Source organism: Condylostylus longicornis, unplaced genomic scaffold (assembly GCF_029603195.1).
Source record: "Condylostylus longicornis isolate FDR11 unplaced genomic scaffold, ASM2960319v2 ptg000031l, whole genome shotgun sequence".
Lineage (NCBI taxonomy): Eukaryota > Metazoa > Arthropoda > Insecta > Diptera > Dolichopodidae > Condylostylus > Condylostylus longicornis.
The window spans coordinates 9,434,527-9,451,781 of NW_026578000.1; the positions used below are offsets into that span (position 1 = coordinate 9,434,527).

The 17,255-nt window shown below is 32.8% G+C and overlaps 3 protein-coding genes across 4 annotated transcripts in view; 2 read left to right on the plus strand and 1 right to left on the minus strand.

Moving 5' to 3' along the window:
• Nucleotides 1–11,034, plus strand: part of LOC129608291 (rap1 GTPase-activating protein 1-like) — a 45,681-nt gene extending 34,647 nt beyond the window's left edge. The window contains exons 2-4 of one of the 2 annotated variants that reach the window (XM_055519702.1): nt 5,227–6,870; nt 6,959–7,477; nt 7,761–11,034. In XM_055519702.1, the coding sequence (XP_055375677.1) occupies nt 5,341–6,870; nt 6,959–7,477; nt 7,761–7,919 (2,208 nt within the window). In that variant the 5' untranslated portion in view covers nt 5,227–5,340 and the 3' untranslated portion in view covers nt 7,920–11,034. Of the gene's footprint in view, nt 1–5,144; nt 6,871–6,958; nt 7,478–7,760 lie in introns of those variants that run through there. The other variant, XM_055519701.1, reaches the window with a different exon arrangement.
• A 2,546-nt stretch (nt 11,035–13,580) lies between these two features.
• On the minus strand, nt 13,581–14,680 carry LOC129608292 (histidine protein methyltransferase 1 homolog). The gene is made up of 3 exons (XM_055519703.1): nt 14,572–14,680; nt 14,100–14,502; nt 13,581–14,040 (listed from the first exon to the last, which is right to left on the minus strand). Exons 1-3 carry the CDS (start codon nt 14,637–14,639, stop codon nt 13,645–13,647), a joined length of 867 nt encoding a protein of 288 aa, XP_055375678.1. The 5' UTR covers nt 14,640–14,680; the 3' UTR covers nt 13,581–13,644.
• Nucleotides 14,681–16,028: 1,348 nt separating this feature from the next.
• On the plus strand, nt 16,029–17,214 carry LOC129608387 (26S proteasome non-ATPase regulatory subunit 7). Its single transcript, XM_055519871.1, has one exon. The coding sequence runs from the start codon at nt 16,109–16,111 to the stop codon at nt 17,099–17,101; it is 993 nt and encodes a 330-aa protein (XP_055375846.1). The 5' UTR covers nt 16,029–16,108; the 3' UTR covers nt 17,102–17,214.
• Nucleotides 17,215–17,255: the final 41 nt, after the last annotated feature.

The following is a 17,255-nucleotide window of genomic DNA, read 5'->3' on the forward strand; positions in this document are numbered from 1 at the left end:
GTACAATTCAAAAAACAAGTAAAAACGTTTCACGAATTATATCGTGCACCTTGACAATCTGGCTATATAAACTTATTTTGAAATATATAAAATTAATTAGTTTTTTTGGTAGTATGGCAGTTAAAATCTGTTCAACCTAATTTCAAGGAAATTAATTTATTATTTCTCTTTATATGCACAAAAATGTAAAATCGGCCCACAAAAAGGTCCAGTTCTCTAAGTATGATTAAAATCTACGACTTAAAATAATTTATTTACGGAGAATTCCGTTTGCACTGAAAAGTCAATATGTAAAGTTTTTTGCCATCACATAACCTCACTTATTGTATGCAATGCAGTTGGTAAAAATGTAGAAAGAAAGAGCAGTAAAAAAATATTTTGATTTAACATCGAAATAAATCTTTAATTTTATATTATGACAGCATTATGATTAAAAAAATGATGCAGTACTAAAAACTTAAATAATAATACAATAAATTTCAGATCTTATAATAAAAAATAATTTCAGATCTTATAATAGACATTAACAAACACAAAATCCAGATAATTATTAGATAGTGTATTGGATAATTTTACTGCTAATGGGAAATCCTGCGCAATATTCAAAAGTGTGGTTAAGATTGTAGATTTCAAGGGAATCGCATGGTCACTATGGCCCGGCACTCAAATGAGCATGACTCTGTTCTCCGATGCCAACTTCATAAGTGCAGCAAGGCAGCCCCAGACCAGCTTGGATGTAACCTGAGCTGAAAGAAGCGCCAGCAGTGCAGCCCTGCTGTCCGAGTACACATAGATGGTGCGGTTTCTATACCCCCTTTCTAAATTGATTCTCAGACAGATCTCTATTGCATGTATTTCGGGCTGGAACACCGTGCAATACAGGTCAAGGGTTGCGTATACACGCGTGTCCGGGCGGACACCGTATACACCCGAACCCACACCCGACTCCGTTTTGGACCCGTCCGCATACCACACGCTCGAATCCGACTCAATCGGGTCGCTCTCAATGAAGTCTCTGTGAGTCCAGTGGACCAACTTTAGCCCTGCCCCGTCCTCGCTAGAGAGAAGTCGGTAAGTCACTAGCCGAGCTTCCTTCAATATATGGAGGTGCAGTGGCGGCAACCCGATCATCACTTCCAATGCAGAGGTAGTAGTCGTCCGCATTGCCCCGGTCACTCCCAGGCAGGCACCATACAATCGACGCGTAGAGCCCCGGAGCCCTCGAGAGCAACTGTTAGATCATCTACTACAATGGACCACAGGAACGGCGAAAGGACGCCGCCCTGCGGATACCCTTTTGCAGCGGAAATGAAGTGTGCATCATTAGCTATGGTGGGCTTAATAATCCTATCCTGTAGCATCCGATTAACACATCTGCTCGTCGTCGCATAAATTCCTCGTTTGTGCAACGACTTACAGATGACATGACATGGAGTGTTGTCAAAAGCTCCCTCTATATCAAGGAAGCAGCCAACTGCCACCTCCCGCACCTCCAATGAGTTTTCAAGGACCCCCACCAGACTCTGCAGAGCGAGTACAATAACCTTCCCGACTGATAGGCGTAGATTCGTGCAAGGGATTTCTTCCCAGTGCCTCGTCCCGTATAAATCTATCAACCACTTTTCCATTGCCTTCAATAGAAAAGAAGTAAGGCTGATTGGACGGAAAAACCAGTGGTTGCTTGGTCGCTTACCCGCCTTCGGAATATACGTCACTTTAGCCACCCCCCATGCCTGAGGGATGTAACGCATAGCTGACACGAAAAATTTCCAACAGTGCTCTAGCGATATGTTTGAAACCCCTCTGCAAAAATGCAGGATATATCCCGTCTTCACCTGGAGATTTGAAGGGCCTGAAAGAGAAAACAGCCCATCTAATCCTGCCCATCGTGAAGATCAGACGGGATCGTTGCCAGTCATCCCTCCTGGGCCAGAATGCCCTCGGTTCAATGACCGCATTTGAGTGATTCCGAAGAATCTCCGAGTCAGGAAAGTGCGTTGACGCCATAAGCTCCAACGTCGGCTTTCCGTTCTCAGTCATGGAGCCATCAGGCCGTTCCATTAGGCCCAACCCACTAGCATACTTTTTGGAAAGCACCCTGTGAAGACGCGCACTGCTGGAGAGTTCATCAATGCCCTTGCAGAACACCCTCCACGAAATTCTCTTCGCTTTCCTAATTTCTTTATTGTATTTCATGAGTGAGTTTTTATACTCTTCCCACGAATTCGACGCCTTGGCCTTATTGAATAGCTTTCTGGTCTTTGAAGCTCTTCATTTCACCACGGGCACTTCCTATTGCTCCGCCTTGGCATAGCGCGGCAGCTCCCATGCTAGGCACTTGTAATAGCCGACGTCAGAGTCTCGCTGGCCAGTTCGATTTCCATCACCGTTCTGACAAGCAGGAATGGATCCAATCACATCCATGAGCAGCGTTTCGAATTGACTCCAATCTGTGGATTGGGTTATCCGATACATTTCTTCTGCTAGGCCCCCGAAGACCATGATATCAAACCTTATCTGCCTCTGATCGGACATGGATGTCTCATTTGAGATATGCCATCCACAAACCCTACTGCCGATAAACTCAGCGCAAAGGGTGATGTCAAGGACCTCTTCCCTAATTGCATTTATGAATGTCGGACTATTGCTCTCATTCATAACCATTAATTTATTGCTATATATAAATTCAAGTAGGCACTCACGTCTTTTGTTTATATTACTGCTTCCCCAGACGATGTGGTGGGCATTGGCATCACTTCCTATTATCAGTTGGAAGTTCCTCCTTTCACAAAAATCCACTAAATCTTTTAGTTGTTCGTTTGGGTGGGCACAGTCTCCCGGGAGCTAGGATGAGCACACAAACTCTGTCCAACCCCCCGAAAGACTTCACCTTCACCAACGCAGCTACCTGATCCTTAGAATAGTAATCTGGAATGGGAAAATACGTTAGCCTTAGGCCTGCCTCCAATTGTATTATCATACAATAGCTCATCTGTTAGGCCCTTAACCTGATCCTTCACTATGTAAGGATCTTGGATAAGGGCGATATCGAGGTGATCCTTCATAAATCTATGAGCTAGAACATCAGTAGATGCCCTAGCAAGCTGTAGATTTATTTGGGTGCACCTCACAGCCATATCATTTCTTGCGACTCTTGTCTATGGGCTTTGGCTCTTTAGACAAAGGCTTTACATGAGCCTTGCTTTTCATTGCCGCCTTTTTACATATTTTGATGGGCGCCTGCTCTGCTACAGCCTCTTTCGCCGTCCAAGGTGCCACACTAGCCGGGCTTGAGCCCTTTTGGTTCACCCGGGACGCTTGTATTTGGCTTGTATTTGTCGATGGTCCTTCCGTTTCCCTTGCCGCCGCTTTCGGAGCGACTTCAGACTTTCCAATAAGTTTTGACTCTTTTGGTTGGCCTTAAGTGTTCGTCGTTATCGCGGTGGGCGTTGGTTTTTTATTTTGTCCTGCCCTGCCGCCAGCACCTTGAGAGGATTTCCTTCCTTTAACCCGAACGGTCTTTTAATCCGGAATCATCCACGGAAAAGGTGATGGAGCAGCCCCCGTCCTTTTCCTTATCCATCCTCAGCACCCTCCAGGAACTCATCTTGAGGCTGGGATTTTTCTTCCCACCCTCCAGGAACTCATCTTGAGGCTGGGGTTTTTCTTTCCTATCCTGCTTAGGAATTTGTCCCTGGAGAAACTGACGGTTGTCTCGTCCTTTGGCACGTAGGTGACGCAGACATGCTGTTTCGGCATGTTTTCGCCATCCAGTACAACGACATTGCAACCGTCCTAAGGCTTTATCTTCCTGCAGACACTGGTTATCCACTCCCTGGTGTTTTGATTGTTGCATGTTACGGATATCCATCCATCCTTTTGCAACGCTGCAGTGAATTGTGGATGAGAACCACAACCTTATCCATTTCATTCATGATGGCTACTTTGATTTTCTCCATCTGGACTTCGGATAGCGTTTCCTCTGGATGCAGTCCATGAGTGATGGCCACCTTGACCCGTGCTACTGCATCCCGATAAGAAGTCCTTCTCAGGTTTTGTCGAGGAATGTTCCCAGGGAACTTTCCCTCAACATTGCCCTTCATCGACCTCATTTTGAGGGCCCTGCCTGAAGGGCGTTGCTTTCTGACCTTTCCCTTTTCTGAGGATGGTCGGTCACAACACGCGATACGCAGGTCCACAGCTTTTCTAGCCTTTCCTTTTCATATCTGCGAGCTTCCTCTGGGGTCATGCCATCCCTGATATAAGCTGCGATACGCCGCTTGGATGCACCAGAGAAATATTGTTTGTTTCCTCTGATGTCCAATCTTTTCAGGTCCTCCTCAGTTTGTTGGATAATAGGTCCAAAAGGATCCTGACTATTCGTCTCCATCGGAGGCGCCGCCTTTTCCTCTACTGGCGTGAGAAGGACTTCCTCCTCTGCGTCAGTCGAGAAAAGCTCTGGTTCCGCAGACCCTTGAGCACTAACTGTGTTTGTATTAATGTTGTCCTTAGTATTGTTGTTATTGTTGTAATTGTCACTGTTGTTATTGTTGTTGTTGTTATTGTTATTGCAGTTGTTGTATTTGTCACAGTTGTTGTTCTTGTTGTTGCTGTTGTTGTTATTATTTACATCCTCCATTTTGTTCTGTTGTTATTATTTACATCCTCCATTTTGTTCCCACGAGTAGCGCGGGAAAGTATAGTCACCCATGGCAGAGCCCGGCATACCATGGGAAGGCTTGTTCCCATGGAGTTATGTTAAACTGGAGGGCGCCTGGTATCCAGAGTCCGCATACTAACGACTAAGCTCCTCCTTAGCCATGCAGACATCGACATATGCTGTTCCACCTTGACTTCGAGGCAGGCCTTGACAAAGCAAGAGGTTCGCCGCGAGACATGACCACGACACGAACGTAACTTTTATCGTTTCAATCACCCCTTTATCCTCCACCATTACCAGGGCCCACCACTAGGAGGTGAGAGTGCGGTTTTGGGCCCCAAAGGTTAAGTTAATCTACTTCCAGAATAATTTTTTCTTTAGTGAAACATAAAAAGCGGGAGACCACGTAAGTTGCACTGCTTTGTGGCACTAGTATTATTTATATCACGTAAATAATTAGATTATTATATTTCTTTAGTCCCCTTTTAAACAACGTTATAGTAGTCCCAGCATAAAAAGTAACCTCTATAATAACTCATATGAACTTATTTTATATTTACTTACAGGTTCCTCAGCAACAACATGAAAGGTTACACCAAGTACAAAGTCATCATCATCATTCACCGCAGTTAAATCGCCACTTTAATAATACACTTCAGCATTCCAATAGTCGAACATCAATGTTAAGAAATACATCGATCTCAAATCAAAATCATCAACAATCAAATTCTACACCTTCTTCACCTCAATTGGGACAATTTAAAAGTGGATCACCATATAGAATAAGTCACCAATTATCAAATGGTTATTTATATCAATCTCACTCATCAGTTTCATCTCAATCATCAATTGTTACAACAATATCAGCATCCCAACGTTTACTCGAAGAGACTTTATCACAGTCTGGTCCACATCCAATGATAGTTTTACCACGAAATGGTGGTTATTGGGTTGATGGGACAGATCATGAATGTGCATTTGATTCACATGGAAATCCCGTTCTGCCTTTACCAGCATGGAGAGCAAAATTTGAAACAGATGATACAGCTAAATGTTATCGGCGATTTTATATGACAAGAGATCATTCAAATTTAGTTGGGCATGATGATAATTTAGGTCCTGTATTGCTATCAATAAAAAATGAAAATGTTGCTAATCAAGAACATATTAGAATTTTATTACGATTGAGAACGGGAACAATGCATGAAATAATACCAGCCTCCTGTCTCATACCAAATCCAAGTCCAATAAAAATGGCTCGACTCTTAAATGATCAAATAAATGTTGACAATTTTATGCCGGTTATATGTCCGAAAGCATCTCAATTAATTGCTAGTTATGATGAGCATGTTATTGTGACAAATTTTAAATTTGGAGTTTTATACCAAAGATATGGACAAACCACTGAAGAAGAACTATTTTCAAATAACAACGCGTCTTCAGCCTTCGATGAATTCTTAGATTGTCTGGGGCAAAGAATCAAGTTGAAGGAGCATAAAGGGTATCGTGGAGGCTTAGATACACAAAATGGACATACAGGAGAGAGTGCAATATATGAAATATATAAAGAGCGGGAAATTATGTTTCATGTTTCAACAATGTTGCCATACTCTGAAGGTGACTCTCAACAATTACAACGTAAGAGGCATATTGGTAACGATATTGTTGCGATAGTATTTCAAGAATCTAATACGCCATTCTCACCCGATATGATTGCTAGTAATTTCCTGCATGCATTTATTGTAATTCAACCACTTGAACCCAACACACTCAATACAAGATATAAAATAAGTGTTACAGCACGAGATGATGTGCCATTTTTTGGTCCAACTTTGCCTAATCCATCCGTATTCAAAAAAAGTAGAGAATTTAAAGAATTTTTATTAACAAAACTAATAAATGCTGAAAATGCTTGTTATAAAGCAGATAAATTTTCAAAACTCGAATTGAGAACAAGAACGTCATTATTGCAAAATCTAGTTGAAGAGTTAAAAGAAAAGACCAGAGATTTCCTAGGTGCAGATTTATCTAATCCTATAAGCCCTTTGCATGAAGCAACAAATAAGGAAACTAGTAATGCTGGTACAAGGTTTATCGACACTGTTCGAAAAGCGCTTATTTCCAGGGTGCGATCACAAAGCAGCGTTGACCAAGGATTTTTAACTAATACAATAGACAGATCAAAGAAATTAGAATCATCATACATGAATGTAAATTTGATATTTTTCTTTTTATAATTGAAATAATTACGCATATGTTTTGAATTTCATTTCTCATTTTTACTTTTGATCTTTTTAGACTTTTGGAAGATCGAAATCAAAAACAAAAAAATCGGATTCTACAACATCATCTCCCGATATCAACAATTTTCGCCAAAAACAGGGCTGTAGTATTGTTCATCCAAATGTGGCAACGAGCAATATTAATCATATTAATAATAATCATAGCCCAAATCAAAATGAGTTGCCAATTTCATTTAATAACAATGGAAATTCTGTGGCTAATATGTCAGAAACAAGTGATGACTCCAGTTTAAACAGTATTGATTTAGATCCAGTAAATAACATAGAAGGTGCTGTCTACATAGATAGTGATACAGGTCTAGAGTCGATGTCATCTGCTGAAACAACGCCAAAAGCTTGTTCCTTATGTATTGATGGTTCAAGTAACAATAAAAAAGAGTATCATAACAATAACTGTAATAAAGATTTAAAGCATTTTAGCGACCATCATGAGATTGCTTTTGAAATTGAAAATTATAAGCAAGAAATAACCAGATTAAAATGTGATAAATTGGATTTATTGAGACAAAATGTGGTATGCGTTATTGTAAACACTTTTTATTTGAAAAAAGCAAAGCGTTTAATTTGTAAACGGTTTCAGAATTTCATATTTAAAATGTGTTAATCTTAACAAATATCTAAATATATCAAATAAACTTAAAAATGATTTTCTAAAATTCATAATACATCAAAATAAAGTTCAAAAGCCTTTAAATCAAATATTCATTAAATTAAAAATTTTTATTATCACCTAAATTTGTGTTTGTCATGCTTAAGAAACATTTGGTATAAACATATTTTTTTTTCTTTATTTTTAGACGTGTCAACGTGACATTAAACGGTTAAGGGAAAGAGAATTATCGTTACAAGGTGACTTAGCAGCAGCCGGAAAAGAAATTCTACGGTTAAGGGATTTATTGAAGGAATACATTCCTGAAGAAGAACTTTCTGGTCCATCTTCATTGTCCCATGTATAAACAGATACAAATTTTTGTCTTCTTATACATGAGCGTAATATTAATTTTTTCAAAATTTGGTTGAAAAAAATGCATCACAATCTAAAAAAAACCCAAGAATAAAAAAATTATAACATTACACAGTTTTCCATAAACTTGTAAAAAATGATTGACAAATTTATAGCACAAGCAAAAGTCACAAATAATTTCAATAAGTAGATATAAATTCAATTTTGTTCTTTACGTACATATATTAATTATCCATACTGTACGTATATAAATTATGAAAAATATTTTTTCTTGTATATCCAATAACTTTCTTTTTTTCTATGTTACAAACAGAGTATATTCCCCCGGCTTTTTAACACTTTCATCTTTTATATTATATTATCTTATTCAACTGCACCTTCAGAGATTTGTCCTATTAAGTTTAAACAAACATCAAAAGAAAAATATTTCCAGTAAGATATCCATGTATCTACAAAATAATTTATGTTGTTTCTCCATGACGTTAAGCAACTAAAATGTGACAATTTTTCTTAAAATTATGAATTTTAGTTGAAGGAATAGTCATAAGAAAGCCTTCTACTTGAGCTATAATTTGGATGAACATAAAATTAGAAAACAATTTCATATGTTTTGAAATTTGAACTTCCTCGATGGGTAACCAAAATTTTTGGTCAAAATATTATAACTACTAAAACTATAACGTAGTAAAAAAAGAAAAGAAAGAGATAGCTGAATGATCAATAGAGCTCCTGCTCTATTCTTTTTATTGTGGAATATTTACCTAAACTCGAATTAATATTTTCAACAAAAAATATTTTTCAAGTTTTTAATTTAAAAATTTTTATAAATTTCTTCTTAGTAATATAAAATAAGTTGTAAATAAAATCAAAATATTAAATAATATGTAAGTAAATATAAAGCAAAATTTCAAATTATTATTTAAATTATTATTTAAAAAAAATGTAATATCGTTATAAGACCTTGTTATAAAATGGTGTTTTAGTTAATTGTACGTATATAGTTAATTAAAATAAAGTTATATAATATTAAGTTTACAAGTTAATTTTAACCACAAAGTTTACACACAATAATATCTCTAAAAACATCTCTTCAATTTCAAAACCCTATTAAGATGAAAATAAACACTTCTATTAAAAAAAGTGAAAAAACTACGATTTGTAAAAAGTAAAGCAAAATTTAATTGTGATTTATAATTATAAAGAAGTATGAATGATTTTAAATTAACAGAATTATAAACGTTAAGTGGCTAAAATTTTGATCAAAAAATTTCTCTTTGGTTCAAATTGGTCAATCAATTTTGAGAATAATATAGAATACAAAGTAAGCATCTCAGAAAAATTAATACGCTAAGAATGCAAAGCTGAAGAAGTTAACAAAATGATAAGAAGAAGTAGATGTGACTAATTTTTTTGCATGCGGAAATTTAAGCGAAATGAGTATAACAATGAGAACGGTCAAATTTTTAAAACATTTAGGGAAAGATGTAGGAATTATTTTTTTCGTTAAGCTTCTGAATAATTTGAGTTAAGTATGGAAAGAAGTAAATTAAGTTTTTTGTTTGCTGAAAAACTAAAAAAGTATTTGCAAAAGAAATTAATATTATTTATGAATGAAGGTTTATAATGCATGCATGTAGTTGTATATAATAAGGTCTGTATTTACCTATACCCATGTACTAGCTCAAGAAAGAACTAAGGATAACGGCTATGTAAAAGTTATATGTACTTACGTAAAACCTACATGTAATAGCCTTCCCTTTTGCACAGTCTTCCCATAAAAAAATTTCGTTTGATTTTCTATTAATTTCGGACTAATTTTCAACTTAACTAATTGTACATGTACTTACATTAAAATTGCATATTCTGTTTATTTATTACAACACAATCTTTTTTATCATTATTTTGTGTACATTGTATTAATAGGTAATTGGGTACCCAGTTAAGTATACCTACCTAATGTTGCTCAAGAACTAATAAACCTTAACATTATTTATAAAATACATTAAAAATGTTTATTGTTAGCACTGTTTTTTCACATGAGGATTGATCTTATAATAACATACATATATGTATGAAAGTGTTTACTTATTCAGTTTTTCGGAAAGACCTATTAAATACCATTGCATCCCTCTAAATATGGGTAAATGTTATTTTTAACGGAATTATCTATGAATGTCGAAAAATATATAATGTAGGTTACATATAGATTATTCATTCTTCATAGAGTTGACATTTTATGTATCTATTCACATAATTTGAAATTACATATTTATGTACATACATATCTAAGTAGGTACCTACATACATATACTTAGATTTGCTAATTAAATTGTTAAAATATTTTTCTAATCGAATGATTACATAAAATGTAATCAATAATCATATACAGTTTTCATACTTCATGTAGAATAAGATAAATATAAAGCTAAATTAATTTTCAAGAAAGCTTTAATAAGCAAGAAAATTTAAATAAGAATTCTGTTAACTATGTAAATATTTTTTCACGTTTTAATATTCCTTTATTAAAAAAAATTTACAATACATATGTATCTAATAACTAACTAAAAACTAAAGAACATGTTGATATACACAAATACAAATATGTAATATATATATGTATATATACATATGTATGTATAAATTATACCTAATATAGTAATGTACCCCTGCACAAGCCTCACAATAAAAATTGTTAATTGAACAAAGTACATAATTACAAAAAACAAAACAAAAAGCTAAACCAAAAAATTTATGTAAAAACACAAAATACAAAGCTTATTTTTTATACTAAAAATTCAATTCAACTAAAGATAAATTAACCGCACTACAAAAATAAGAATACATATTAGATAATAATCTGAAAGTTATAAAAATATATAAAATTATTATAAAAAAACCAAAGGTTACCTTACGCATCATTCACATCAAAATTAGTGTTTCAAATAAAAATAAAAGTATATTTGAAAATTTTCTTCAAAAATGTTGGTTATTAAAAAAAATTAAAAATGACACGAACTAAATGTCTGTGTAAATTTAGATGAATAGAAATGTTAAATTTAAATTTTTACCGAAAATAATTATTTAGTTTTCAAAATATCAGAGTAAATTATTAAACGACAAACAAAAATAAGTTAATTGTGTAATCTTTTTGAAATTACATTTAATTAGTAGGATAATGAATTTTATGAGTATACACACATGTTTTTATTAATTTTATTTAAAATTTTTAATTGATTTTGAATAAATAAAGATTATTATTAAATATATTCACAAAAAACAAACAAAAAAAAGTTTTTCTTTTCCGTATTTTATTTTATGAAGTATCCTTGGAGCTTGAAAGTTTGTTTTATTTATTATTTCAAAATTTTAAACAAAATTTTACACTTTTTTTAAGAATGCAATAAAATAACAATATCAAAAACCTCCGTACCAGCGCTACCAAAAGGGAAGACCTATCTTCAAAATTAAGGCTTTTTGGTCACATTTTTTTGCAAAACTTCAAAATAAGATTTTTAAAATTTTTAAATTAACAAAAATATCTTCAATATTAAGGCTTTTTTACTGCTACTGAACTTTTTGAGAAGTAGATTTTTTTACATTTTTTTTCATATTTTACAAAGTTTACTAAAAAAAATTTGACCAAAACATCAATTTGATGGGCAATGCACGCTACTTCCATGACAGATAATTTTTAATATCATATGGCACTGCACACGTCATTAATATTTTTTGCTTTGGCTCTGATTTCGTTCGAATTGGAATCGTGATATTTTGGCTTCCTACTTCTTTCAACTGAACTTCAAATGAAGATTTAAAAGGGCTCATGAAAAATCTTTTTATCGAAACTTCAAAACGAAGATTTTGTTTTAACAAAATTTAAGATATGGAGTAATATCTAATTAGATAGACAAACTCTAATGTCAAGCGACTGCAAATAGATTTTTGTAAAGAGATAACTCACACTGTCATAAACGGATGTACTTCGATATGAGGGCACAAATTTCATAACGACAAAACTGCAAATTTACGGTATAAAACGTTCTTCGTTACAGCGTAAGGTTGCTATGGAATAGCGTAAAAATTTTCTGTGGAGCAGTGTAGCTAAAACAAAAATATATTAAGATGCTATTTTAAGAATGCTTGAATAAGAGTTTATTCAAGCATTCAGAGGTTTAGTAATTAGTTCGTATTTGAGCATGTGAATAATTTTCATTATTTTAATATATTGTTATTCAGAGGATATTCAAATGAAATTTCATTAGATGAATATGACTTGTAGAAATGAACTTTAAAATCACAGCATATTGGTAGGGTATCAATATATTAATATAAAAATTAAACTCAAATTTTAAATGAACATAAGTTTGTTTGTAATGATAAATTTTGTTTGTCACAAACCAAATTATAAACGAATTGAGAAGTATGGGATCTCTCGATTTCGAATAAAACTCCTTCAAAATTCGGTTTTCAGTGAAGTTTAATTACAAAACGTTTAGGATAAAATAGCGAACCCTCTGAAACAATGGAAATACAAATACATATCTGCCAAATTTAATAATAAGTTCAAGATAAGTATTTGAAGTTAAGGCAAACTGAATAAATAAATTTGAAAACTTTTTGTAAGAAATTAAAAAGTCTTAACTTATCGAAGAGCTAGTTATCAGTCTTTATCATACTTTTGTATAGAAGGACTGATATTTGATATCAAAATAAAGTGTTTTGGCTTCGAAGTTTAGTTTTGGTTTTGACTTGAAAAGTTTTTTCAAATTTTGTTAAGTAAAAGTAAGAATCTTAAAAACTTTTCAAATCTTATAGCAGTCGAAACATATGTTTTTCTTGGTTGTCTGAAGGTTTAATTTTTGAAAAAAATTTTTTTTCATCAATAATTTTTTTTCAAAACTTTTCAATTAAGAATAAATTAAAATAACCAAAAATTATTCACGGATCTTTTTTTCTAAGTTTCACACTTTTATAATCCAAAATCAAAATTTTCGGTTGTTATAACCAAAAAATATTTGCTTATGTTTGATAAATACTTTAAAATTTGACGTTTATCACCTATTTATTTATAAAGTTTTAAAAATTTTTCAAGTTTTCTGTCTGGTTTATTTTTTTTTTAAGTGAGAATTTTCTTTCTTTTTTTCAGAGAAAATTCGCCATTGTTTTTCTTTAAAAGTTTTTGCAAATTTTATTCCAGATCTATTTTCTCTTATTTTTGTTCAAAAAGTATTGTACTTGACGCTTTGTATACAAAAACTTTATAAAGTTTTTTCAAAATTTTTAACCCCTAGCCCTAGCCTATTATTTAAAAGTAAGTTTTGAAAGATTAAGATTTTTTGGAGTAGCGATCAGTTGATTTTTATTTTGGTTATAATTTTCGTAGCAAAATTATTAAATTTTGACCGCTATTAAATAATTTCATTTCAAATGGAATATGTAAGTTAAGAGCATAGAAAACGTTTATATGCTCGCAAGCAACAAGCTCCGTTGAATATCTAATATTTACCTCAACACGTCACTTTTAAAAATTTATGGCATTGCTCATGTAGATTGCGATTAGGATTTTGAGTGATCTATCATTAGAAACTGCTTCATCATTTGCGCAAAAATTATAATTACGCTTGGTAACTAAGCTTGATCCTAACCAAATTATTAAAAAATTGTCATATTATGTACCAATTAAATATTTTATTGAGTATATAGCGAATGTGACAAAATCAGCTTTTAAATTTTATTTCTAAAATTTCTCTGCAAACTCCTATAGTTGATTTCCACACAATTTTACTTTTAAACCGGTTATCTCTCACTATTAAATCTTCAAATTGCCTGAGGCCTCCTCCAACCCCAAAATAATGCGTTTTAGCTGCAAGGTATATTAAACCAGTTGATTTTAATTTTTCTGCAAAAGTATTTAGAAGTTTCGCATGATTGTCTGGATTGTAAATAGTCTCCGAACTCAAGATTAAGTCAAATCTTGGTGAATTTTTTGTTGCTTCTACATATTTCGACCAGTCTCCAGAAAAAAATTTCATTTGTGACGACTCCAACCACGAATTGAACGGCAAATTAATCAAAACATTTGGTATCGTTACTAATTCTAAAACATCTTTATTCTAAAGTATTCATAAGTGAAACCGTCTAAAAATTATTTAATAAACATAAATATACTTACATAGTCTTGAAAATGCACAATGGCGTTATTAAAAGCTGCAAAAATACCCAAGAGGCCTGTTCCGCAACCTAGATCCAAAACTAATTTTCCGCTAATATTCTCAGTTATCTTATTTTGAAGCATATATATTAATAAATCCTCAGTGCATTCCCAAATTTTAGCACCGCCTTCATAGACTGCAGTAACTAAATCACTGTGATTTAAATCTGCATTTTTGATGCTATTTTTTATAGTTTGTTGCAATTTAATTTGCTTTTCATATGAAACAACAAACAGTTGTTGGTCCAAAAATGAAAAACATTTTGAATTCTGCTTGTACAAACTAATATTTGAGTGTTTACTTTTATCCAAGAAGATTTCGTCTACATCATACCAATACAACCGATTTTTCTTTTGCAGCTCTCTAAAAGTTGATTTGTTAAAAATCAATCGCCAATAAGTAAATATTCAATTTAAATTCAAGTATTCTTACTGTGTGCTATCATATTCTAAATTAGAATCACTTTCTGGACCATCTATATTGAAATTGAACTTAAACATGCTTGCAGAACTTTACCCATCTTTTCCTACATGAAAAAAAAGCAAAACAATCACGAAATGTCAAAATATGCGTCAAAATGAAATGTCTCTTTAGGCGAATTTTGATGGAGAAATAATATGTACTGTATTACAGTTCATATTACTGCAACAGCGACCGTCGCACGATCTGTTAAAATATTATTCAATCCATTGATTTAAATAGGGTAAGTTACACTGCTGCTACATACGACAGATTTTCGGAAAATTGAATATTTGTCGCAGAATCATGCAATGACAATTGAAATGAAAAAAAAACAGCGAGAAAAACGGTAATCGTATTATAATTTCAAAAGAACAGTAAAAAATATGATATATAAAAATATATTTTTTTAAATTGTTTTAAATTAACTTATTGCCGCTTTTTCTGTCAATGTAAACTATTAGGAGATTTCTTGAATTTAAATTTTTAAGTCTTTAGAATTTTTCACACATTTACAATGCGGCTGCAAAAAGTAATTTAAGAAAGCCGGGCCAGGTTTTAAGGCTCTAAGTGATATTTCTATATTTTGAGTGATAACTGCAGCTCACTTCAATAATTTGAACTGTCCAATCAAAGAAATTCAAGAAGTGTAAAAAGGGAGCTTTTTAGATAGTTTTATTTTTAAATTTTATTTAATTTTTTTAATAATGAAAAAGACTAAAAAGTACTGGTTTTGGCAAAATGTCGAAGCATTGGTTCGTTGCTTTTAACCTGAGCTTTACATTTTATTTGACAGTTGTTTGACAAGAACTATTCCTAGCTGGTGCTTCAAAGAAAAAGCTCAGCACTTGAATTTAACTTGATTCAATTTTCTCTCTCGTAACCCAGCATTTACACATACAAGTTACTTGCATGCAAGTTTGTATAATATTAATTGTCAATTAGTTTTTCGAAATGTCAAATTACTTGCTATTATGACGTAGGCGTTTAGCAAGTTAATTTTTGAAAATGTCTTTGAGAAGAAAACAACTAGCAATATATATAATTGTTTATAAATTTTAGAAACCATAAGTTTGCTAAGTTTAATTTTTTCAAAACAAAATTCAAAAATTTTAAATTAAAAAAAAAAAAAATCAAAACAACAAATTTTTTTTTGTGAATTTCTCAATATGTCAAATTACTTGCTCAAATTACTAGCAGCAAAATTTTCTTGCAAGTTGAACTGCAAGTAAACAAGCAAGTAGAAATATTTCAATGTGTTAGTAAAATTTTTGTATGTATTGCAAATTTCTTGCAAGTAACTTGTACGTGTAAATGCTGGGTAAAGATAAGTAATTAAAAAAAATGTTAAAATATTTCATTGAAAACTCTACCAAAATGTTTAGGGTAGAATTAGACATATGGTAACCTCATTAAACTTCAAATTTCATTGCTTGCAAATTTATGAGAACTTGTCATTGCTGAGCAGTTTTTTGTTGAAAATAAAAAAAAATTGAATAAAAATTAAAATATGCCGACCAGTGAAGTTGCGGTTAACAAGATAATTGTGCATCCTTTGGTGCTTTTGAGTGTCGTTGATCACTTCAATCGTATGGGGAAGATAGGGAACCAAAAGCGTGTTGTTGGTGTTTTGCTTGGTTGCTGGCGTTCGAAAGGCATTTTAGATGTATCAAATAGTTTTGCAGTGCCATTTGATGAAGACGAAAAAGACAAATCTGTCTGGTTTTTGGATCATGATTATTTGGAAAATATGTATGCAATGTTTAAAAAGGTAAATGCTAGGGAAAGAGTTGTCGGGTGGTACCACACCGGTCCAAAATTGCATCAAAACGATATAGCTATTAATGAACTGATCAGACGATATTGTCCAAATTCAGTTTTAGTTATTATAGATGCAAAGCCTAAAGATCTTGGTCTTCCAACGGAAGCTTATATATCGGTTGAAGAAATTCACGATGACGGTACACCGACATCAAAAACATTTGAGCATGTTCCAAGTGAAATTGGTGCAGAGGAAGCTGAAGAAGTGGGTGTGGAACATTTGCTTCGAGACATCAAAGATACGACTATTGGAAGTTTATCACAAAAAATTACTAATCAACTGAATGGACTGAAAGGATTAAATGCACAACTAAAAGAAATTAAATTCTATTTGGAAAAAGTTAGTATGGGAGAATTGCCATTAAATCATCAAATTGTTTACCAACTTCAGGATATATTCAATTTATTACCAAATATAACTTCTGACCAGTTTACAGAGACTATGTATATTAAAACTAATGATCAAATGCTAGTCGTCTATTTGGCGTCCATGGTTCGATCTATAATAGCATTACACAATTTAATTAATAATAAGATAACAAATCGGGATGCTGAAGAGGGAAAAAAAGACGATCGGGAAAAAAAAGAAAAGGAAAAGGAGAAAAAGGAGAAAGATGAAAAGGATTCATCGAAAAAAGAAGATAAGGAAAAAGCTGTAAAAGAAGAAAAATTGAAAAAGTAATCTGTTATAATATACTTGTATTAATATTTCTAAATTAAAAACGTTTAATTAAATATTTTTATAAATTTAAATTTAATTTGAATTTTACACCAATAAATTACATATTTTATTTACTATGAGATTTTGAATAAAGAAAAATTTTCAACGTTTAAAT

Bases quoted from the DNA above. Each gene is read 5' to 3' on its own strand.
- LOC129608292 (XM_055519703.1), bottom strand. From the start codon at position 14,639: ATGTTTAAGTTCAATTTCAATATAGATGGTCCAGAAAGTGATTCTAAT. The intron at 14,503-14,571 runs GTAAGAATACTT...ATCAACTTTTAG, and splicing joins TTAGAATATGATAGCACACA to AGAGCTGCAAAAGAAAAATC. The intron at 14,041-14,099 runs GTAAGTATATTT...TGAATACTTTAG, and splicing joins TTGTGCATTTTCAAGACTAT to AATAAAGATGTTTTAGAATT.
- LOC129608387 (XM_055519871.1), top strand. From the start codon at position 16,109: ATGCCGACCAGTGAAGTTGCGGTTAACAAGATAATTGTGCATCCTTTG.